General features: G+C 38.2%; 2 protein-coding genes across 2 annotated transcripts in view; one reads left to right on the top strand and one right to left on the bottom strand.

The window, feature by feature from the left end:
* Positions 1 to 3,601, top strand: part of etnk2 (ethanolamine kinase 2) — a 33,975-nt gene extending 30,374 nt beyond the window's left edge. The window contains exon 8 of the mRNA XM_016268214.1: positions 1,362 to 3,601. Coding sequence (XP_016123700.1) covers positions 1,362 to 1,434 — 73 coding nt within the window. The 3' untranslated portion in view covers positions 1,435 to 3,601. The remainder of the gene's footprint in view (positions 1 to 1,361) is intronic.
* A 2,208-nt stretch (positions 3,602 to 5,809) lies between these two features.
* Positions 5,810 to 22,658, bottom strand: LOC107582435 (transcription factor SOX-13-like). Its single transcript, XM_016268281.1, has 14 exons — positions 22,629 to 22,658; positions 20,976 to 21,038; positions 20,225 to 20,330; positions 19,391 to 19,477; positions 19,031 to 19,203; positions 18,821 to 18,889; positions 18,404 to 18,518; positions 15,981 to 16,057; positions 15,737 to 15,872; positions 14,957 to 15,066; positions 11,325 to 11,400; positions 10,564 to 10,731; positions 7,883 to 8,099; positions 5,810 to 7,767 (listed from the first exon to the last, which is right to left on the bottom strand). Exons 1-14 carry the CDS (start codon positions 22,656 to 22,658, stop codon positions 7,521 to 7,523), a joined length of 1,674 nt encoding a protein of 557 aa, XP_016123767.1. The 3' UTR covers positions 5,810 to 7,520.
* Between the last annotated feature and the right edge of the window lie 2,190 nt (positions 22,659 to 24,848).

The raw sequence follows: 24,848 nt of genomic DNA, 5'->3' as shown, positions 1-24,848 counted from the left end.
ATATATGATTATTATTAAATAATATTACAAATTTTTATTCTTTCATGTAAGTCAAAATATAATTTGGCCAAAGTAATTCTTGAGCAGAAACCACTTCAAACCAAAGTTAATACCCAACTATTCACCAGACAGAATCACACGAGACCTGAAATGAAGCTGAGATCTCTTGAGTTCATGGCTAAAACAGTCCCAATACCATGTCTATTGTCTTTGCACTTTAAAAATACATAAGATGTGAATCTTTGAATGAAAGTCTCAGTTGGAGGTGAAGGTCTTGTATGAAGCTCTCCCACATACTGTAAAATGAATGAGTGTGGACTGTTATTTCTATTGCCCATAGAAACCAGTCAATGGTGTTTGTTTCAAGAGGTGAAAAGTAGATTTGACTGCAATAAGTTGCGGCCTGCTACCCTCTGTGACTTTGGCAATCTACCTAAACCGCACTCAAAATCCTCAGTGTTGTGTATCTGTAGCACAATGAAACTTTACTCAAGTTACTCTTCAGTTGGTTTTTTTGGAGGGGGTGAGTTATGTCATCCGTAGGCTGAGGATATTTTTGTAGGAATCGTGGCTCACTTTTATTTAACTGGCTCAAGTAATATATTCTGTAAACTTCCTACATTGCCAGTTTCCAAGCAACAGGTCGTGGTTCCTCTCAGGCTGCACCTTTTAACAACAAATCACTGCCTGCGCATATGAGATCAGGAGGGATCCTACAGCCTGTTTAAAAAATCAGCCTTGTCGCATATAGAGAAAGGTTAAAACAATTATGTACATTTATTTAATCTTTTGGGTCTTTCAGAGTCAACAATTAACCAGGTCTTAAGTCAAAATGCCACCAAAATAAACAAAACACCGTTATGCCTTTTTAAATCTTATTTAATATTTGATGTATTTTTGGAATTCAATATAATATATAATCCAACAGAGGGGCCATCAAATTATTTAAAATTGTATTTTTTAAATATATTTTATTTTAATCAGCATTTATTGTGCTATTTTGACAATTATTTGCAGTTATTTTTGTATTTAATAATACATTTATTTGTATTATACTTGCAGTGTTGTGCTAAAAACATAATAGATAAAACATAATACAAACATGATCTATAAATACATTAAAATATGTGATAATTTTATGGATAACAGCAATAATTGGTCAAAACTATATTTAAAAAGTATTTGACATAAATGGGTGACATGTTTTTATTTGATTATAAAAAATCTACTTCTAAAGGTAAAAAAAAAAAATTTATTGGGGATAATATTAATATAAATTAAAAAAAAAATTCTGACAATGCTTCTAATTCCATCCCATTTTTAATTTTGATTTTAATTTCTGATTCGGACCCTTTTCCTAGGTATGCTGTGCTGCGTTTCAATCAGTACTTCAAGACCAAACCTGATGTAATGGCCCTGGAGATCCCCAAATGAGACGTCAAGATTGAGAGGACAGTGCTGGTATCTGCTGACCTCATTGTTGACCGTTTGACCATGGAATCAGAGGCCTTTTCAGTCGGGGCAGGGTATGGGGATACAGCAGGGGTGAGCACTGGGACCGCTTATGATTGGTTGACAACTTGTCTGCCAAGGCTTAGTTCCACAAATTCTTGATTCCTTTTTCAAACACCATGTTTCTCTTTGGGACTGAACTTCTAGTTCCCATGAAATGAGTGTTTATATGTTTTAATTACAATTTATTTATTAATTATTATTGGGCACTTGTTTTGCACCAAAGTAGTCCTTCCGCTCTTGGAGCCGACTTTGCTTTGGGGCTTCTTGTTATGGGTTTGGCGGTGTGAGAGCCATAACAAACGTATGCAGATTTGCTGTTAAGGAGGCCTGTAGTGATGTTTAGCAAAGATACATTGATACTGGGGGCGTTGACTAACACGAAACACCTCAGCCTGTAGATTCATAATGCTTTTGTCAAATGGTTGAGGCCCACTGTTGTCTCTTTTGCGATGACAAATGCTGGACAAAAGACCAAAAATGTGCTAATGCTTTCAGATTTATCTCACTGTGCCGTAAAGATGAGAAGAAATTGGGGTAATGGGTAAAAATCTGGGTTGTTAATACAAAAGTTTCCGGTTTAGAGCCAAGCAGGGGTGACTCAGGAACTAGATAGTTGCCAAGGTCAAAATCCTGCACTATTACGCACTTGAGCAAATTAGTTAAACCCTGCAATTAGTCACTTTGGATGAACTCCGTCAGCTAAAAGGCAAGTAACCAAGTAACCATTGAAGTCTATCTGACCTCACTCTATACATTCCCAAGAAGTCAGGGCCACGAGACCCCTCAGCCACATTTCCATCTATTTAGCTTTTATGGCTGTGAGGAGTTCCGTTGAATTTTCCACTCATCACAGGCTGTGGAATATTACCACCTGCCTCCCACTTCCCCCTCCTTCTCTCGCTCTCTGTCCTAAATGCGTTTGCATCACCTGGCAGAGCTCAAACTGAGATTTGAAAGTCATTATCTGCTCAATGATCACTAAGCTCATTCCTAATGTAAACCCCCTCCTTAAACATCAATCTAATGGTTTTCCAAAACTGGAAACGGGGCAATATTTATGTAGTTTCAGTGTTGTGTAGTTTGATTCGGGTCACCATCTGTGAGGACTCAATGTCCTGGATCGAAAAGGACAACATTATTTAAGGTCAGAAATTAATTGTGGATTTAAGGATGTAATTGCCATTTCACTGGAGAAAGTCCTTAATACCTGGACTGTCTGATTGCATGTGGTTTTGAGTGTTTTTCAAAACATTTAGAATTTCATCTAGTTTCAGTGCTGTTCATCTAAAATTCTCTCGCCTACAAGACGAATCATTTCACATTTCACATTTTATTTCTTTTTGTGTATATTATGCCTTCACCCGAAAATTCAAAGTACTGTATTACATGGTATTGAGAATCCAGTGGAAATTATTGAGAAGTATGACAATAAAAAATCAATAAAACATAAAAAATGTGGAGGCATTAAAAGAAAATGGGGAGGGAAAAAATTAACTAATGGAAATGTCAGACTGTCTGAAAAACAGATTCTATTTTCTTTTAATGCAAATGCAATTTCTTAATTTCCGCATCACTTTTGTGATGAGATATGACCTGAATATGTGATTCCTCCATTGTGAGTCAGTACTGTATCTGTATAACTGGAATAACTGTCTGTCTGGTAGCTTCTTGAACCCAAATGTCATTTTCCTGACCGACCAGATCAGTCCCTAAACAATCAGTACAGCAGTCATTTTCAGAATGTCTCGAATCTGAAGCTAGCCGTTGAGTTTGAGCAGTGGGGTCACTGTGAAATCTCCGACTCTGTGTCAGGAGCAGGTTAATAATGAAACGCTCTAAGCCACAGGCAGCAACTGAAAGCGAGAGGCCCTTCAACAAAATCATGAATAATTTGTAGCCAGTGTTTCTCTAATGAGTTGGAACTGCCTGATAGTTCTGTGCTAATATACTTTGTTCTGGTTGTGTCCACTTCTCACTGCTTGGATCTGAAATTCAACACTGAAATTGCAATTTTTAGGTGAATCTTAAGAAAAAATTTCCATGTGAAATTTCACCCTACAATTAAAAGTAAAAGTAAGAAATAATGTTTTGCAAAATGCAGAAAATGCAAAAACATTCCCATTTTTGCAATGTTAAAAAAATACTGTGTGAACATAAATTAAAATCCGCATAAATTAAAAAAAAATGTAAATCTATTTCACAAATGTGATATACAGTTTAATGTGCATTACAGTAATGAAAAGGCTAAATGTATTAGAATTACAGTAAGCTGCTGGGATTGTCATAAAAAAAAAAGGTCCTACAAACTTCATATTCACATACATATTTCTTTTTTTTTATTTTGTGGTGAAATATGGCCTGCATATGCTCTTGGCAGTTTCCGTAAGGTTCAACTTTCAAGGTCAAGGTATGTTGTGAAATTTCACCCTACAATTAAAAGTAAAAGTAAGAAATAATGTTTTGCAAAATGCAGAAAATGCAAAAACATTCCCATTTTTGCAATGTTAAAAAAATACTGTGTGAACATAAATTAAAATCCGCATAAATTAAAAAAAAATGTAAATCTATTTCACAAATGTGATATACAGTTTAATGTGCATTACAGTAATGAAAAGGCTAAATGTATTAGAATTACAGTAAGCTGCTGGGATTGTCATAAAAAAAAAAAGGTCCTACAAACTTCATATTCACATACATATTTCTTTTTTTTTATTTTGTGGTGAAATATGGCCTGCATATGCTCTTGGCAGTTTCCGTAAGATTCAACTTTCAAGGTCAAGGTATGTTTTTTTTTTTTATACATATCTTTGTCACTTAGTGGTCCATGATGACTGATGACTGAAAAAGTGAAAAATATTTATATACAGTAGGTTGCATATTTCATACATGCATGAAGAATGTTATAAATTGGAACAACTTGTTCATATAACAGGAGTGCAATTGCAAGCTGTGTGTAGATGTGCATATGTTTGTGTCCACCAGATGAAAACCACTTCTGTTTGTAAAATATTAGTTACTTTTATGATATGAAGGACATTTCTAATGTGAAGGGGGAAATGTTTACAAGCACCATTCCCGCTATTATCTCTATTATTTGAAATGACCTTGTGAATATCCCTTTTTAAACCTCTGCTCTTAAAAGGGATGTTTACAGGAAGCATCTGTGTGGGGATTCTTGTTTCGTTTGCTGCCATGTTGAAAACATACCAAACAAGTCGGCTTCACGGTGTGCGCTTTATTTGAGATCAGTTCTTTTGTGAATGTACTGAAGAAATGTACAGATAGTGTTTCATTTATCCTTATATCTTTAATATTTCTACTTTTTTGTATATTTAACTGAACTGGGAGTGTATTGGGTTGTTAGGTTGGCATGAACCAACACAAAAAAGTGTGTTTGCGCTGAAGACCAGCACGGTTACTATAACGCGCTGATAAGGAGTCTGTAAATACTGTGAAATATTGTGAAAAATACTGTACAATGTTTTGGCTTCTATTCAACTGTGCGGAGAATAATTTAATAATTATTCACATTTTCCATTAAAATGTCAAAGTTGGATCTAATTGTGCGCAGATTTCCTTTGATATATTAATAAATCTGTAATATGCATAAATGCCCATTTCGCGTGGATCAGCGTGGTCTCGGGTAACCCAACGTGTCTTCTGTATAACACCCGGTCCAACACTTAAGTTTCCTCATTGAACTTTTGCCTGTCTCCTGTGGACGGTGACCTGCATTTTGTCCTGGTAGGCACAGGAAGAGCACTATTGAGGATATCCTGAATCAAACAAGCACAATGCAGGCACACACATGCAGGACAACATCCTCAGTGCTAATGTGCTGGAGCTAGTTTTTTTTTTTTTTTGCACGTCTCGCTTCAGAGATTCAGCTTGTATGAATGACTTCCTAGTTGTGCCAGTGTCGTATCGTTACATAAGCATTTAAATGCAAAATACAATGTCATGTTTTTATGTCTGTTAAAGATCTCTTCATCTGGAAAGCATCTTCTGTGTACAAACATCTGATAGACGTCTTTAAGATGTCAGGTTTACATACACTCTAAATCATAAATCATCTTTTTTTTTTTTAAACGTCTATTTGACATCTGATAGGAATCGTCCTATAGACGTATTGCAGATGAGCAAACATTGTAAAAAATACATCTTGCAGATGTCAAATAGCCGGATAATGTTTATGACTTGGATTAATAATTAGCGCTTCACTAATCAGAATCCAGTTATTCACCGATTGCTCCAAAAATATAAAAATGAATCTGAACCACAGAAGTAGCCTAAACATAACATTTTTATTTATGCTTCAAAAACAAACCACAAAACTTGCTTGGAAAAATGCAACATACGGGGGGGGAGAAAAAAACATGTACACCTTTAAATTATACGCTTTTATAAACAAAATAAAGTCTATCTCTATATTTTACAACAGCTGGTTTTGCAACAGTTGTCTAGATTGCGAATCATATTTTTCCTCCCTGGGGTTCATTTTACAGATAAAATACAAACAGTGTATTTCTGTATCCAGCTATATGTCATCATTTCCTTTAACATGTTAGGTTTATCACAACAGTCAACTGGCAAGTATCTTCTAAAATCGCCTCTTTAAAATATAAAAGTTTATCATTTTTAACAAAATGTTTACATTTCAGCTCAACTGTAAATTGACTAGCAGCCCAATAATATGGACCCGGTCATAAGAACTGCTGGAATGATAACTCCGTTATTTTCTTCAGCACAAGCTCACTCTACACACACACTTAAAAAAAAAAAAAAGTAATCCAAACTTTTAAAAATGGGTGTAATTTGAGGGAAGGGCATTATTCACATCTCCTTTCATAAAATGGATAGTAGAAATGATTTGCATATGTACATCAAGTGCAAAATTCTACTCTGAAAAAAAAAATTGTTCTGAATCATATTTTGCACTAAATCAAAAACATTAATTTAATCTGGGGGAATATTTTAAGTGCAGTACCCAGATTCAAACAGCAGAGGACGCAACCAACCCGAAGAAAGACTGCAGTCTTCTCTGCCTTTAGCAAATCTTTAAAGGGGCAAGCTGCTTAAATCTCTGTAACAGAACAGCCTCTAATAGTCACTATCTGATATAATAAACTGGACAAGGAGCTCAGGAATGTTCCTTCCTTTTTCCATGTTAACTTGTTTTCTTTTTGCTCAGCCCTTGAGCTCTGGAAAGTACCTTGGCACAGTCTTAACAGGAACTTTTGCAGGAAAACCCTGGTGACATCAAGAAGCATTATAACACAGAGGTATTAGCTTTTTTTTCTATGGCAAAATGATGCAGAGCTCTCAGTGCATTGACTATTTAAAGAAAAAGTTCATCAAAAAAAATTTTTTTTTCATTGTTTACTCACCCTAATCTCCTTTTCATTTTTGGATGAACTGTTCCTTCCTATTATTGCCAATCTTTTGACATGATGTCAAATTTAGAACTCAGATACACCAAAAGTGAATATACGTATCTGTACCCCTTCTAGAAAAGTCGATTCTTGTGCAATTTCTTATGCACTTTGCAGATTTGTAGAACATTTACTTCATAATATGTGCAGTGACATTTGATTTGTAAAACAATTCTTGCACACCAGCTTCACAGTGCCTTCAAAACTCTCAAGATGTGCAGTCTCACAATGAATATTGTAGATTGAAAAAGTCTTGCTTTTTCCAAGCTGTGGTCAGTATGTAAGACCTATCCTGTCTAGCCTACATCACTGGAAAAATGAAGATCTATGCTTCATTTATCATGTCTGCTGCCTTCCTAACCAACCCTATAGAACCATGTGACCAATCTAGGTTTGAAACAAGTTTGCAAGGACATCCTCACAACTGGACTGGAAAACACTGACCTATACCATTTATTGGACACCATCATGTTGTAGGTAGAGACTGCAAAATCTCAGTTATTTTCTCCATCTCACTCCCTCACTTTCGCGTTTTCTACCCTTTCTGTCCTCCAATCCTTTCCTCCTCCTATCTCAGTCAGTGAGGACAACCAGCTCTCCCTCACTGCGTTCACCCGCATCACTCTCCTCCCCTTCGCTGTAGGGCTGTCTGGGCCGCGTGACATCCCGCATCTCACTCCCTTGGCCTTTCATGGGCTCCAGACCCCGAGGAAGGTAGTGCTCCAGGAGGGCAGGGTGCAAGGCCAATGGGGCCATTGACACCGGCGTGGTCTGGTACTGTCCTTCACTGGTAGGGTACGGTAGCTGCTGCTCTGATTGGCTGTGGGAATAAACGTCAAACCAAACATCAGCTATTTTATAAGACTGATGACTGCATTCTCCAACCAAATGCACCACTGAAAAAAGAAAACTTGTTGAGTGTCTGCAGGCATCACCTTGGAGGGTAAGTTACTCGTTGCTCCTGTCGCCGACTCTTCATCATGGCCTTGTACTCTCCGACCCGCAGTCGTCTGCCCTCTACGATACAGGTCCGCTTCGGCCGGGGTTTGTATTTGTAGTCTGGGTAACGTTCCAGGTGCTGCCGACTCAATCTGGCCTGCTCTTCGTAGTACGGCTGCTTCTCCTGATTGGACATGGACTTCCATCGGGAACCTGAAGGGGTGGCAAACAGTAAGGTACGGCGTTATATAACCAAAGGAAAACTACATGTGGGCACCAAAAGTATGTGGACACTTAAAGGGATGGTTCACCCAAAAATGAAAATTTGATGTTTATCTGCTTACCCCCAGGACATCCAAGATGTAGGTGACTTTGTTTCTTCAGTAGAACACAAACGAACCGTTGCAGTCTGTCAGTCTTATAATAGAAGTGAATGGGAATCACGGCTTTGAGAGTCAAAAAAACATACACAAACAAAACCAAATTAAACCCTGCGACTTGTAACTATCCATTGATGTGTAAAGACACAAAACGATCGGTCTGTGCAAGAAACTGAACAGTATTTATATAGTTTTTTACCTCTGATGCACTGCAATGTCTGAACTGTCCTGAGTGCGTTCGCGTCTTCTTCAGCCGGCGCGTGACACGTATTGACACTCTATCTACAATCTCAATTAGGAGTGTCAATGGTCCATTTGAGAGATAGGTTGCGGTAATGCACTTATAAGTCTGCGATCTGCCGTAAAGCAAGACGATGACGTATCACGCGCCAGCTGTTGAGAACGCGCTCAGGACAGTTCAGACATTGCAGTGCATCAGAGGTAAAAAACTACATAAATACTGTTCAGTTTCTTGCACAGACCAATCGTTTCGTGTCTTTACACATCAATGTATCATCACGAGCCGCAGGGTTTAATTTGGTTTTGTTTGTGTATGTTTTTTTTTTTACTCTCAAAGCCGTGATTTCCATTCACTTCCATTATAAGACTGACAGACTGCAACGGTTTGAGTTAAAAATCTTCGTTTGTGTTCTACTGAAGAAACAAAGTCACCTACATCTTGGATGCCCTGGGGGTAAGCAGATAAACATAAAATTTTCATTTTTGGGTGAACTATCCCTTTAAACAATACACCCATGTGCTTGAACATTTAATGTCAAAATCATGGGAGCTTGTCCTAACAGAATCCACTCATATGGGAATGTTTTTAACTAGATAATACTGGCAAATAAAGATACACTCAATTTCAGTAAAAAATGAGAAGCTACTGAACCAGCTTATGTGGAAGTTTCCACATACTTTTGGCCACAGTGCGTTTGGAGCAGGTTTTTCAATGGGTTTTTTTTTCTTTTACAGTTGGTGAGTTTAAATTCCACAACAACCGGGAATTGAGAGAGAAATCAGAGTAAAAGTACAAAGTAGTGCAAAAAAACAAAATCAGTGAACTGTAGAATTCATTGACCTAATTCTCTACATGTTGCGATTTACTGACTGTATGCGTGCAATGCCGCCTTCTCTTAAAGTGTGCCGCGGGCTAAAAAGGTAGCAAACTGACAGAAATGTAGGCGTGTACTAGAAGGAGCTGCGGGCCATGTTCCGGGAAGAAAAAAAATCTTGAATCAGGAGGGTGTCAGTGTCACCACAATGGAATGGAATGTGATTGTCTTGTGAAAGGAAAGAACAGAGGAAAGCAGGGGTGCAGCAAGGGATGAGGGGGCTGAAGTTTTGGGTGTTGTTTTCCTGGAGCCAGGTGGCTGTTTGTGCCCTGGTGTGACCCCTTTTTCATCCCCTTTAAGACCTTCTGTCCTCCTCTCCATTCCAGGGGCAACAGTAAGTTACATGTTTGAAAATATAGACATGTTTTACAGAGTAACACCAACACTTGTGACTGTAGGATTAGCCGTTCCCATAACCCCTCAGCCCATCCCAACAATAAACAACTGATCTCAAGAAAAAGATAAAGGGGTAGAAGAGATGAAATAATAATACAACAATGAGGACAATGTTTTCAGAACATGTGCTTCGGAATTCACAAAGAGGAATGATTAGAGACATTATAGTCACTAGAGCATTCATTTCGTTGATGAAAAGTGTGAAAAAATTGACAGCAACATTTAAAAAAAAAAAACCCCAAAAAAAGCACTTTGATGGACAAAGCTAACATAATGTGCTTATAATCCTATTAATCGTTGGGCAGAGTGAAAGACTAAGTACAACAATTACAATTTGCAAATTAGAGTCACTTGTCAAACTTGTATCAATCATTTATTTTCATGTAAAATTAATTTTAAAATATTATTATTATTACGACTAGTTCTAAACTGGTAACACTTTAGATTAGGGAACACATATTTACTATTAACTAAGAGGTTTCCCTCTCAATAAACTCCTAATTTGCTGCTTATTGATAGTAAGTAAGGTAGTTGTAGTAGTTATGGGATGTAGAATATGGTCATGCATTAATATGTGCTTTATAAGCACTAATAAACAGGCCAATATGCTAATAATATGCACGCTAATTAATAATAAGCCAGTTAATAGTGGATATTGTTACCTAATCTAAAGTGTTACCAACTATCTTAAATTTACTAACTATCAATAAACTTTCACTAGACGTAAAATGAAAATGTCTTGCCAAAGCGAATGTTTTTTAAAGCAGCAGCTCCAATCTCTCTTACCGAGGATCTTGCTGATACTGGAGTTGTGCATGTCAGGGAACGCCTGCAGGATACGCCGTCTTTCGTCTTTGGCCCACACCATGAAGGCGTTCATGGGACGTTTGATGTGGCCAGAGGAGGGAGTCCGGGATTCACCAAAGCTACCCACACCAGAGACTGCCATCTGCCCTGTTGGGAACAACAAGATTAAAAACAAAACAATCAGCCTAGACACACATAACTTCCTTTTGTTTGACTACACGCCCTGCAGCCAAATGCAATTACACAGGCAGGTGGCATTTGTGTTTGCTGCATGCCAAATCGTTTTTTTATTGTATTAGGAACAGTCCTAAATTCATATGCATTCGTAAGGCAATTCTTTATTTGATCAGAAAAGCACGCAAAGCTAAAATTCAAGTGATCAACTGAAATTTCTTGATTGAAAAATTTGCACACATACTAGTGACATGCAAAACTACAGATCTCATAATGAACTAATCTGTCTTAACTGGTAGCCATATATAATTAGATTGGGATGAGGTGATCAGACAGGTTTCTTAGGGGGTGTTTGCATGAGATCAAAGTGGTTTGCAACAGAATAGAACACAATGCAAGCGATCTTTAAGTTGACACATCATCACTCAAGAAACAACGTAAAAACTAATTTAAAGACTTTCCCATATGAACTGACTAACAGCTAAAGCACAGCATGCTAATTAATGTAAAGCCAAAAGAAAAAACCCCGCAAAAAATTATAGTTGACCATTGTGACCCATACATACCCTCAGTGTCACTGCTGTGGTGGTCCTCATTCATCCGCAGGGACTGTCCATCATCCATCCGCTCTCGAGACGCCTCCTTATAATCAATCAACAGACAGACAGATGCAAATCCAGCTTATGTAAGACATATATAAAAACATTCATCAGTAATCACTGCATCCAGCTGGCACAGCAATTGGTTTATTACGTTAGCACTGATGCTACAGAAGCTGGTCAACATTACAAAAGCATCTCAGCCACACCTATGCTTAGAAACATAAAGAGCCCTAGAGACATTTGTGGTTGTCAAATATAATTTTGAAATTCAAACATTAATGATCTATATTCCTCTCCCTTTCAAATGCATCGGCATTGTCGCCGGTCTACCAGTTCTATAAATGTCAAGCTGTTAAAACAGGTTTAAGTGGAATGCTTCAAAACCCTGTTGACAACAAAGGCGAAATCACGGTCATATCTCCCTGCGGTTAAACTGAACTCAAAAGCAGCAACAAAGTGTCGCAACAGGTGTCTACGGAGACTCGAGTCTGTTCCGCAATTGCCACGTACTCAAACAAGTGAGGTGGGTGGGACTCTAAAAGCAGCTGTTCTTGGCTGAAAGGGGAATGTACCCCTTGTTTAACCGATATCATGAACCTCTGTAAACCAATATCCATCGCTGACCCTAACCACCCCTCTTCTCTTGTAACACAGTGGGTGTTCTGAAAGAGGGGCGCATTAATGGATAGTTGCCCTGATGCTTCGGCCTTGAAGCATGACCAATGGTGACAAACGGCGGGCCCAAGGTGCCGCCGAGGAACAATGTTCCCTCTAATTTTTTTCCGCACTGAGCAAGTATTTCTCTGAGTACAACCTTTAAAACTGAGCAACTTGAGCAAAAATCATTGGTGACGATAGAGTCTACTCAAAAAGGGCATGTTAACTATGCTATAGTTTGATTGATGACTTAGTCCCTTCTATCAACTGTTTAACAGTAACTATGACAGTACAATATTTTTAACCAAACACATTTTATTAAACCACATTTTAATAAAACCATATACACAACAACACCATAGTGCTTCATCATCAGTCCTTTCTTGACTGGCCCTGCAGGTCTCTGGAAGGCCTCTCACAAAACAGCATCTAAAAAACACAGAAGCACCACAATAAAATAAAAAAATAAAAATCTGCCTGTTTTATTTCAGCAATTATAGACATTGTTTAGGTATGCACTCCCCTGTTTGTGCTTATTTCTTCTGGTGTGTACTAATACACCAAAATAGTAATCTACCCTTTAAAAAAAATGTAAAGCTTTAGTCAACTAATTAATATTTTATACATTATAATATTTAAGGATTATTAAAATTGTTATTCAAGTAAAGAGTAAAAATATTGTCCAAGTCAAACACATTGCACATAGTAACTGAATAAACTGTTACTATTTATGTATTTATTAATATTGTAGCCTACCTTAAAACCTCTCCAGTCTGTCCTTGTCCCCTTTCCAGTGGTTGTAGAGCTTGTCCAAATTTATAGGGCCCTCTGCTTGTGCAGACCAGATTCTCATCAGCTGATCCAAGTGGGTGGTCTGAACTCGGTTACGTGAATTTATCTCGATACGATTCATCAGACTGAAACCGCATTCACAGTCTGCACTAGACACTTAGAATGTCCCGCAAATGTCAATCAGCTGTACAAGCGGAGTAAACTCCTCACTTTTTAAAGTCCAGGTTACCATTTCAGCAAATGTCTGCAGCGCTGACATTTTTAGTTTTTCTTTGACAGTTAACTTGAAATCCTTGTACTGATTACAGATGCGCTCGGTGGCAGCCTCGTCTGTTTGTTTCAGAAAAGCATGGAACTTCTCTGTCAGTCTGGTTACATAATCTATACCATGATCAAAATCAAGTGTTGAATCCAGTGTCTCCAAGCTAAAAGCAGACCATTCTTTGAGCTCACCTTCAGGAAATCAAGCATCAAGATGCTCACAGACTTTATGGACAAACAGGATAATGTCCGCTGTATTTATGGCACTGTCACATGTTTCCAACAGCTTGTTCACTCGGTTGTGCCAATAAACATGCCGTCCAAGATACTGAGAACGAAATTTTTCTATTTTAGCTCTGGCAAAGCAATGAGCATCAATGATGGTAAGATTGCTTCGCTGCAAGGAGTTACAGAGCTGAGCGAGTTCTTCCAACACATCTCCAAGCACAGTAATTGCAACTCTGTACTTCGGATCGGTCAGTTTTTTTGAGACAGTATTACGCAACGGGTCGTCGTTGTCAGCTTCTTTTGTGCAGTATTCTGTTAACAGACTGTAATTCCGCAAAAACAAATTTACAGCTTGGTAACGAAACAGCCAGCGAACCTCATTCAGAGGTCTGAAAGACAGTGAATCCACTTCTAAAACGGTTGCCAACTCATCAAATTTGCTTTTCTTCACAGAAGACCTGCTAAATAGTGAATATACTGTCCTGAGAAGTGTTTCCATTTCCTTCATCAACGACACACCTTTCCAAGCATCATCAATTCCCAAACCTTCCCTATGAGCAACACAATGCTGTTCTGTAAGGTGCAGTATTTGCCGTCTCAGTATTGCAGTGACTCCATTATGTTTACCTAACATGACAGATGTGCCACAATATGCTGGGCGCTGCATCCTGCCAGCTGAATGATCCCGGCAAACACAGTTTTGTAAGTGACTTGATTTTGTTCCCTAAACTTAATGTAAAGAACCAGCATTTTATGCACTGTAATGTCTGTGCTTTCATCGACTATCAGCGTGTGGACTTGGGCATTTCTCACACTTTCCAAAGTTTCAGCTTGTACAACTGCATTAATTGACTCCACAAATTCAAATGCATAGTTTTTACTTCTCCAGCTGTCGGGAAGGCTAACATATTTTGCCAGATGATTATGAATTTCTTGAACAGACAGCATGAACGCGTTCATTTTGATTGCAAGAAGCACTTTATCGATCAATATTTTGATTTGTTCAGGGTTTGACTTGTTCCTGTTGGCAAGGTCAATACGTTTTTCTCCTCGAGAAGCTGGTTAATTGAAGTTCCATGCTTTCGATTATACGATACTTTCACAGCATCAGTGTGACATTTTTGTGTTAAGTGGCGTTTTAGTTAGTCAAGTTTCCACTCTGTCCATGTTTTCCCGGTGGAAAACTCTCCTTGGATTTTAGCTTCGGAGCAAATTTTGCACCCAACATCATTAGCTCCGTAGCTGAATATTTCAGACAATTTAACTGATTTACCAGGGCCATCAGTTGTATCCGTTTGAACTATTTAAATTTAACCGTTCTTGTTTGAAAGTCAAACAAACCTTTTTCTTAAGATGGTGCTGAGGTAAAGTTTCTTCTTTTCGTTTTGCTATTGCTGCTTACGGAGTGCCTGCGCGCTGTGTGCGCGGTCTAAAATTGCGCCGCACGGGATCTTCAATTAGTCTAAAATCCTACAATGTGATTTTCTGGATTTTTTTTCTCATTTTGTCTCTCATAGTTGAGGTATACCTATGATGAAAATTACAGGCCTCTCTCATCTTTTTAAGTGGGAGAACTTGCACAATTGGTGGCTGACTAAATACTTTTTTTCCCCACTGTATGTGAGAGCGTGTTTGTGTGCACCAAGATGTCGACTCACCAGCCTTGTGTTGTTGTCCCTCTCACGGCCCATCGGGCCTTGTCCTCCACGCAACAGCTGCTGGGCATCATGAATGGCTTGTGTCACAACATCACCCTCTCCCAAGAAGCCTGAAGAGCGAAAGGGTGAGAGAGAAAGGAAACTTTAGACAAGGTCAAAAGAGAGATACATTTATCACTCTCCGTCTTGTGATGCACAAATAAAGCACTTGGCTCGATCTCAAGAATATGATCCCATCCCGGATGAGCCCCTAGTCTTGAGTCCAAAGGCTTAAGACAAACAGTCATGTCTGAGGTGCTGACACATTCTCAGAGGCTGGTTCAAAGGGGGAGCAGGTTTTTCTGAACTGCCGACAACTGCCATTAATACTTGGGATATAAGTATGTTGGCAGTGAAAACCCCTACGATGGGCCCTTTCTAATAGGGTGCAGAGAGGTCTTTGAATGTGAACCTCAAGGACTTCCCTCTCAAACAATGTCATGAGTGCACAGCAGGAAAACCACAGTGGATATGTCAGACTCATAAACAGGTAAAGATATTCTGACACACCTGGCTACACAACCAAGTTATGGAACTTGTTGTGGAACTGTAATAAAGAAATTTACAGTCACAGTCTAAATCTACTGAACAGTTCTGCTGTTGAGAGGCAGTTGCAAGATCAGTTGTAACAAAACAATCTTTCGACATGTCAAATCGACTTAAGGCACATAGCATGGCTTCAACCTTCCAAGCAAAGCATGTTGGAGACTAGATTTGGCAGTGAGGTGTAGTGTCACCTACTCAGGCTGAGGGCAGATCGAGTAGGACTATGGGGTAGATCTCTGGCTCGGTACCCTACTTGCAAGTGGGCCATTTCCAGTGCCTGAGGACTTGGGGTCTTAGGTTTAGCCGTGAGGTTGAGAGGTTGACTGGAATCCTGGAGCACAAAGTCATTGCGAGATTCACTAACAAATCAACAAATGAATACAACAAAGTGAAACATCTGAGATGACCTGCAGAGCAGGTGACCTGCAAGAAATTGTACCTGGCGAAAGACTGTACCACTGGACCTTTTGACTGGAGTGGAGTGTGGATTGGGCAGCAACGGCAAGGGATATTCCACTAAAAACAAACATTAACAACATCAGAAAGTATGTTTAAAGAAACAGTACAACTTACTGAAATGTACCATGTCTCATGTAATCGCTTAATCAGTTTCAACCACAAAAAGATGTCAATATAACAGCTTAAAGGGTTAGTTCACCCAAAAATGAAAATTCTGTCGCACCACACGGATACCTTGTTTTCGCTCAAATCAAAGCACAAACAACGTAGAAAACACATCCGTGTGGTGCGGCTGACACAGAACAACATAGGCTGTTTGCATTCAGCGGATACTCTCCAAAATGGTGCTACAGGGTGACGCGGAGGAGTTGTTGAATAAAGTCTTTTTTTTTTTTTTTTGCGCACAAAAAGTATTCTCATAGCTTCGTAATATTACGGTTGAACGCCTGATGTTACATGGATTATTTTACAGATCTCCTTGCTACGTTTCTGGACATTGATCGTGGTAGTACCCTTGCTGTCTATGGGAGGGTCAGAGATTTATATAGAATTATATCTTAATTTGTGTTCCGAAGATGAACGGAGGTCTTACGGGTTTGGAATGACATGAGGGTGAGTAATTAATGACAGAATTTTCATTTTTGCGTGAACTATCCCTTTAATGTCACGTAACGTTACATTTACCTCATGAAAGACATTCAGTGACCATAACTTGTTAATTAGCAGGAGAAAATAACTCTAGAGAGGAACATTTTAATAAATGCACTATTCCTTATATGTATTTTTTTTATTTAACTTGTTAGTGATGTCTCATATTGTACAGTATTTTTGAATAAATCAGTCTTAAAAAAATAAGTTATGACAGCCACCATTTAAATGTTTATATTTCAAAAGCGAATTGGAAAAGAAGCAATTATATAATTAAAATGTTGATGGGGAGCAAGTCATTCAACACTGGAGTCTTATATCTGGCCGTGGAGTTTGTTTTATGCCTGTTAATGAATGTATCGTGGACAGCAGAAAAATTGCGACTATCAGCAATGAAGGCAAAGCTTTTCGGTACAGTAGTGGCCAAAAATTATGTCCATAGACTGGATATTTCTCAATATTTGCTTTTAATGACCCTACAAGATTAAAAAATACATAGAAAAACAAAAGGCTCACAGGAAATAGAATACAAGAATATAATCAGTTATTAATATTTTGTTGGTTCTCCCTTGTTTTTGATCCAAGCACAACTTTGCAATATGCTTACAAAATCCCTAATAATAAAATGTTTGAATAATGGTGAAGATTTCCATTTTCCTAGGCTGGACATAACTTTTGGACACTCCTCTAGCTAACGTCACCCTAATTTACAAATATGCGTAAATGGTCAGTGAACATGCTAGAGATCTGCTACCAAACCCAAGCCCAATGGCACCTGGGCAACTATCAGGCTAGGTTCAGGTCAATCATGTCTAACTTTAAGGTAAAAACTTCTAAAAGTGTTTATCGCCAGAGAACATATCTTATTAAGCTGAATAAAGTCTTTGAGCTCAGACTCACTTGCGTCCTTGGTCCTCTGCTCCAGGTTTCTTTACAAAGGCGGCTCAATTGTGTCAAGCATGCTGTTAGCCGACTAGCTCATACACTTGTTCTATTGTTCCCTGTTCTTTCCTTCTAGCCTCCATCTTCTAAGCTAAATGAGTACATGCATGCAGGCATCAAAGTTGTGCATTCACAAGAGTCTTTTAACTGAGTGAGGGCACAGTGCCATACATTACAGACGTCAATGCAAAGAACCCGCTCTGTATTTTACATGATCAATATACACTCTAAATCAATGGCCAACCCTGAGCCATTCTTCAGGGTTTGAGCAAGGAATTCACTCGGGCGGTCATTTAAATTAGTCTTTCTTTCTAAAGTTCGTTCTAAGTGGACCAAAGACATGAGCAAAACCATCAAATCATGCAATAACTACTTATATTACAGAACAGACCTTCAGATGAACATGCATTAAGAAAAGGAAAAAGTTATTTTGCAGTTAATACATTTCTAGAATAGCAAGTATTAACTCTTTCAATTCAGCTTTGCACCAGGCTACTTATTAACTAAAAATACAAACCACAGCTGATAAGCTTGTGCTGAAAAGCGCAAGAGCAAACAAGTTTTTCAAATAACTGACAGGATATTATTTAAAGTCAATTATTTAGGGATTTTTGACAGATGCTATTTGATCCATCTGAAGATAACAGATGGCTGAATCCTGTGCCCTAACAGACTCTTATTGTAAAAGCTAACAGTTGCTCAATATGCCAATAGGTAGGTCTTTCATGCATATATCAGAATGTGCGAACAATTCACTCCATTTGGCGATGGGAGGTGAGTTGAGGAAGCTATTGAGGGATTGGTGAAGCTCACCTGGTTTGCAGGGAATGGGATGCCGAGGCAATCCCATTTGGGCCTCAGAGGTGACGGGCAACGGTTGGGCATTGGGATGAAAGGCAGGGATCATAACATAAGGCATGTTCACCTGCTGGGTCATAGGTCACAGAAAACACCTTAAGTCACCTTATATTGTATTTCACATGGTCCAAATAGTCTTAAAGGAACAGTTCACCCAAAATGGAAGTTTTAGTTTATCACTGTCATGTTATGACCTTGTATCAATTAATTGATTTCTTAACAACAAAAAAGGAGATATAAAACAGACTGTCAAAGCTGATTTAGTCATTTTAGATGAACTATTCTTTATAGATCTTAAGATGCTGCCCAGTCTCTAGTAGTTTATACAGTGAAATAAACTGCAAGGTTTTGAATCGTGACATTCAACCTCACCTGAATTTGCTGCTGCAGTAAGTTGATTTTATGTTGCTGCTGTATCAACTGCTGCTGCTGTTTGGCGATCTAAACAGAGAATCAGCATTTAGAAACCAAACTAATTCATGCGTAGCCCGATTTAAAATAACACTGCTTTTTTTTTTTTTGCACAGTTCCTCCTAAACTTTTTTTGCAAAAATGTTTTTCTTGTCACTTGTGTCTCCACACCTGTTCTTGCTGCTGCCTTGCCAGTTCCATCTGTTGCTGCTGTTTCTCCAGCAGCAGAGCGGCCATGTTCCTCTGCTCAGAATGAGCTCCTAGCAGCTGCTCCCGCAGACCAGAGAGCTGGTTTATCATCAACAACAACTGAAGCTCCTTCTCTGCCAGACTCTCTGGGGTTCCTGTAAACACATACGCACATGCTGGTGGTCAGGCGGAAGATGTCAGTGAAACACAAATGTGAGATGAACCACAATGGAATCATAATGGAAACACCAATCACACACAGAAACAATACTATATGGTTGCTCCATTTGATGATTTGCATGACAAAGTGCATCTATGTGCAGTATAAACACATAAATTCACCTTTTAGGTTGACACTGCCCTGAAGACCCTTCCCGAAGAACTTTTCTTTCCAGTCTGTATTCAGAAGCTTTTCAATAGTGGGCATCACTAAAAAGATAAAAAAAAATAAAAATAAAAAATCAACAAACAATGCAAAAGTAACTTTTAATTATTCATTTATTTAAATTGTTTTAATTTAAAACCGCTGGACAAAAGATGTCTGTAAAAGAAAAATACATTACATTTTAAAAATATATATATATTTATTATATATATATATATATTAATTTAATATATTTAACAATATATAAAATACATTTATATAATGTACTTAATATAATGAAGGTCCTTAATGTAGTTAAATAAAGAGGTTAATAGAGAAGAAAATGCATTTTTCATCTAGATGAGAGAAACACTGTACTGAAAATCCTTGAACTTAAAACCCCAATTATACCAAAAGAAAATTAAACAATTTCGAATTGGTGAAATGGGTGAAAACAAAAGGAAATCCTTTTGAGAAAACACTCAAGGATTCTTTAAATACCAATGATTTCACAAGGGCTGTTAAATGCATCAAATGAAATCACTGAAAAGCTTCACAGAACTTGAAACAAATAAGGGACTTGGATCATCTCGATGTAGACTGCATTAATAGCGATGGCATCCTAATTGCTGAAACACATGGGCAAACCACTTGCATGGGTTTCCATCAAAATTAAACTTTTAAAAACCTATTTTACTCTAAAACAACAGCCTTGAAACATTGGAACACAATGAATGCCATGGTCCAAGTGTGAATATGTTAATTAGCACTCCATGAAGACCTTATTTTTGTAAAGAAATCGTCGCACTTACCCTCACTGACATTAGGCTTCCTGTCAGTCTTATCATGAGCTCTGCTGCCTCCATCTTGACTGGCAGATATGTATGATCGTATTGATTCTTTACTGGGAGAACTCTCCTGAAGAACACAGGGACCATGAAGTTAAATACTCACTATAGAAATCTTATAGAGCTCATCTTATCTTATAAAAAAAAACATGGGGAAAAATCCAATGGCTTTCATTTATAAAACAAGACATTAACAAGATATAGATATCTAAAATGCTGATATTTTTCAACTAATTTTGGCAGATAGCCGATGCCTATGTATTTCCTTTAGTTTGGAAACAACACCAAGTCTCTCCTGTGCAGAGATTATAAACAAATTATTTAACATTTTTGGTTAGTTTTGAGCATAAACTTACGTGTTAGAACTAAATAAACAATAATACACTTATTTTTATAGAGCACTGAAAGCTTTGAAAATAACTATAAATAGTTATTCTCAAATTAAATGCGATGATCCAAAACAGTGAATCTAATCACTCTTCAGGCAAAAGTTTGCTTCAAGAACGACTGCACTGCTGACGTGATCTTATCGCTAGCACACCCTGAGCACATGCGAGTTATTCGTCTTATCGGCAAGGCATATCGGCATTATGTTTTCATATCGGGCCAATGCAGGTTTACATTTTAAGCTTTTATCGGCCGATTCCGATAATGTTCCGATAATACTGTGCATCTCCTACAAGACATAAACACTTCATAAAATTCCGGGTCATACCAAAGGAGATCGTGCATTAGGGGGCGCTGACTTCTCAAGTCTATAAACACCTCTCCTCCTTCGCTGTGCATGACAAAAGAAACACAAGACAACCCAAAGAAAACAAACACGAGGAAAAATGCATCTCTCCCTTTCTGTTTCACTCTCTAGTTCTCTGTATGTATGTATGTATATATGTATATATATATATAGCCCATTGTTACAGAGAAAGAACAAAGGAAGTTTAAACAATGGGCATGACATGGACAAAAGCAATAGGCTGCAGGAAACACAGCAGGGTAACAATACAAACGGAATGTGCCGATGGTCCGTGGCAGAGGAAAAAAATGCCGAACACTCACTGGGCCGATTCCAGTTCCTCCTGTATTTTTTCATCCACTCGGAAAACACAAAAGCAGCCCGTGCATTTATGTTAAGGCACAAGAGAAAGGTTGAACGCTAAGCTCAAACTGGGTTGAATTATTTGAAGAAAAGAACTCAATAGACCAATCTGTTCTTTTGAAGTAGTGATATGCCCATGTACCCAAGCAGGACGGTGGTTTGCGTAAATGGGCGTAGTTTTCTGTTCATGTATTTGCCTGACCTAGAAGCAAACAAAGTTTTGTCTGTAAAAATACAGGAATTTGGTTGTGAGACGGTGCCACAAACTAAGACTTTGGATAATCATTGGAAGTCAATTCAGGTCGCTCTTTCGCTACGAATCAGTCAGTGTGAAGTGCAAATTTGATACGGTCTTCCCAAATCTGATTTAGATACCCAGGACAAGACCCCCTCCTTTCCCTGGGAACTGAGTGCACTCAAGAAAGATCCTTGTCAAATAACCTGCCACCATTGGTGCATTATAAATAAACACTTGCGAGGAGTCTGCGCTATTAAGTTCCTATTGTGACGGAGCTAAAATTATTCCTGTTCCCCCAGTTGAGGAGCGCTGATCCACAAACCAGGTGCAGGAAGTGTGAATTTGTCAGTGCACTTGTAGTTCTAGAGATATTCCAACTATTTGCTTGGAGGGATTTGACTGTCAAAAAATGGCACAGCCTCAAGCTCTAAACGGACTCGTGAAGATTAATGCGAAAGCGAAGCTTCTCCACGCTCATCATGCACAAGTGTTACAATGTTACATTGTAAAAAAAAAAGCAACAGTTGGATGGATAAATCCTAAACCAGCAAAGCCGAGAATTCACAAAAAATGACATGATATGCCTACTGCACATTTTGCATGTAGCAGTAACTTTGTGAAGCATAGTGGTCTTTTTGTCTAAATGTAACAATGTGCAAATCTCTCATTTGAAATACGGAACAAAGTAAATAAAAAGGTAACAATTTCTCACAATTGCAACTTTATGTCTCAGAATTGTGACTTTATCTTATTGTAAACAAGATTTTTTTATTCAAAAACAGGCTTCCTCAAATATTTCATTAGATTTAAAAAGGAAAACACACACACACACACAAAAGGACGGTACTGACAGCATTGTTCTTGATCCTCTTTAATCTTGGCTCCAAGCAAAATGTGAATGAGTAATGGCAAGCAAGCTATAATGGCAAGCTCTTATGTCAGCACATGCAAAACAAGCCAGAAGAATCAACAGTATGATTGATGATAACTGACAGTCGGTCGTACTAGAGAAGTCGCCTCTAGTTTGTTCTTACCTGTTGTTCGGATGTAGAGCCATAAGACATATTTCCAAAGAGCTCTGACAGACTTTTGTGGTCCAAGATAACATCAGCCTCCAGGTTCTTTGCTTTTGAGCTAAAACACCTCTAAAATGAAATACTTCCCACGGTCAGGGGTGCACGAGACAAAAGCTTAAGTTGCCTTACAAGTCGCAACGTGTCGTGTGGCCCCACATTCTGGCCCGCACTCCCCTGATGCAGATACAAGGGGGTTTTTTTCTCCCTTTCCTAGTGATGATCCTAAAGTGGTTAACTTCCACCTTGTGACAAGTCGGGCTTATGAAAATTGTCAAAAAGCACAAACAAAACTGTCAGGAGTGCCAAGAACAAGCCTGTGCTCGCAAAGACATTATTTTATCAATCTTTAAAAGAACAGAAGACTCGTAGTGACACAACACCAGTTTGAACTTGAAGTCCAAAGGCTCTTTTTTGCTTTTTAACCCCCTAAATCATTGCACTTGCCAACTACAGGCACATAACAATTAGACACATTCTAACTTTACAAACACCTGTTGTAAACCAGCTCTTGACACGCCGTGAGAATGCAGCCGAGCACACTGGATGATGGTAGGTTTCATTTAAGACAAGACGGGTGAACTCTTTTGGGTCTTCAGTTAAAAGCAGAAGTGCTTGTAAGATTTGAGCCCATCAGCATGTGACGCAAAGTCCAATCAGCTGTTGAAACCCTACAAGAGGAGCTTCCAAACCCACCTGCCAGTAACTGTACTCTTAACAAAGATACAAAGCCTTGTCCTACACAAATGGTCTACCAACCTCAAGATCATCTGGCCAGTTTTCATTGTCTTCTGGTTGTCTCTTGGAAACGGTTCCATTTGCCAGTGTGAAAGTCTGGAGGAGCAACTCATCTTGTTATATGGAAGACGGTAGACACCCCCTTAGTAAAACTGTCCAGTGACCTCCCAGTAATGGAGAGGATAGCTGGTGCTCTCGATGCCGGATGCGCAAAACTGCGGTCACGAAAGTATGCCCTATAGCGAAGGCAAACAGTAGCATTTGCATGACGTTTGCCTCTGTTATAGCTGTCCACTGAGTACTTTACACAGATAGGGATTTGATAACATTGTAAAAGTGAAACAGGAGAGGGGTATCCAGGAATAAACACGGCACAAAACAAAATCAGATAAATATATAAAGAACATTTTGTTTGTGTTTTGATTTGACTGCTGATTACATTTACTTTCGCTGTACAAAAAAAAAAAGGATACATATCCCCTAATATAAGTATATCTGATAAGACTAAAAAAAGACAGGGGAAAAATTATATGTAAATTAATCAAACAATGCGTTCATTTTGAAGAACACAAGAGTAAAAACATTAGGTAACAGGCAAAACGTCTTCTGGAAGAACAATAATTTTAGGCTAATTAATTGTTTTTAATAAGAAAAAAAACATTCCAGACCAATAATCATAGGGTGTGTGTTATGCAATATCTTTAATAATTGCTCATGCAAAAGCTTTACAAACTCTAAAAGAAACGCCTTCAAACTAATCACGTAGTAATTATAGTAAAAACAATAATCTGGCATTTACGTCATAGGAAATATTGCAATGTAACTTTTACGATGACAGTTAAATCAATAACACAAATTGCTGAGTTTGCCAAAAAAAACAAATGAAACAGTAGCGTGCAAATCTTCAGTGTCTAAAAAACAAAAACAACGATGGTAGTTTTTCCAGCTCACCAGTTGTAAACCTTGTGGCAAGCTAGTAGTCAAAACACCTTTCCAACAAGATACAATACCGACTCTAACTTGAAAAACAAGCAAATCGTCCCCTGGGGATTATAAGGTTCTATCTGACATTTTTGTCAATTTAGTAATTCACATATTCTTATTCTGTGACCATTTATTTACATTATGTAATAGATTTTTTTTATGTTGTGTACATTTTGGGACTTTTTATTTGAAAAAAAGATTCTGTCTACACAGTCGAATGTGTAGACAGAATTTGAAGTTCAATATCTCAAAACTACTTGGAATGGAGATAGAACCTTATAATTCCAAGGGGACGAAATGTATTTTCATTAAGTACTGATAGCTGAGCTTTGTGTAATAACAGCCCTTTTTTGATGGACTTTCCTCTTCCGTGCAGGGGACAGTCCCTAATATTACACGCCTAAACTCACCAGTCTCAATGTTTTGAATGCAGAAAAGGAAAAAAAACAATGCAAATCA

The sequence above is a fragment of the Sinocyclocheilus grahami genome, unplaced genomic scaffold (genome assembly GCF_001515645.1).
Source record: "Sinocyclocheilus grahami isolate Dianchi unplaced genomic scaffold, SAMN03320097.WGS_v1.1 scaffold44.1, whole genome shotgun sequence".
In the NCBI taxonomy this organism is placed as follows: domain Eukaryota; kingdom Metazoa; phylum Chordata; class Actinopteri; order Cypriniformes; family Cyprinidae; genus Sinocyclocheilus; species Sinocyclocheilus grahami.
This window is presented reverse-complemented; position numbering and strand designations above follow the sequence as displayed.

What these genes read in the sequence shown, in the direction of transcription:
- LOC107582435 (XM_016268281.1), bottom strand. Translation starts at nt 22,658, where the DNA reads ATGTCTTATGGCTCTACATCCGAACAACAG. An exon ending in GGGCAGTGTCAACCTAAAAG is followed by an intron (nt 19,204 to 19,390) that starts GTGAATTTATGT and finishes ATGTGTTTACAG; the next exon opens with GAACCCCAGAGAGTCTGGCA. An exon ending in GGGACAACAACACAAGGCTG is followed by an intron (nt 11,401 to 14,956) that starts GTGAGTCGACAT and finishes ATTGATTATAAG; the next exon opens with GAGGCGTCTCGAGAGCGGAT.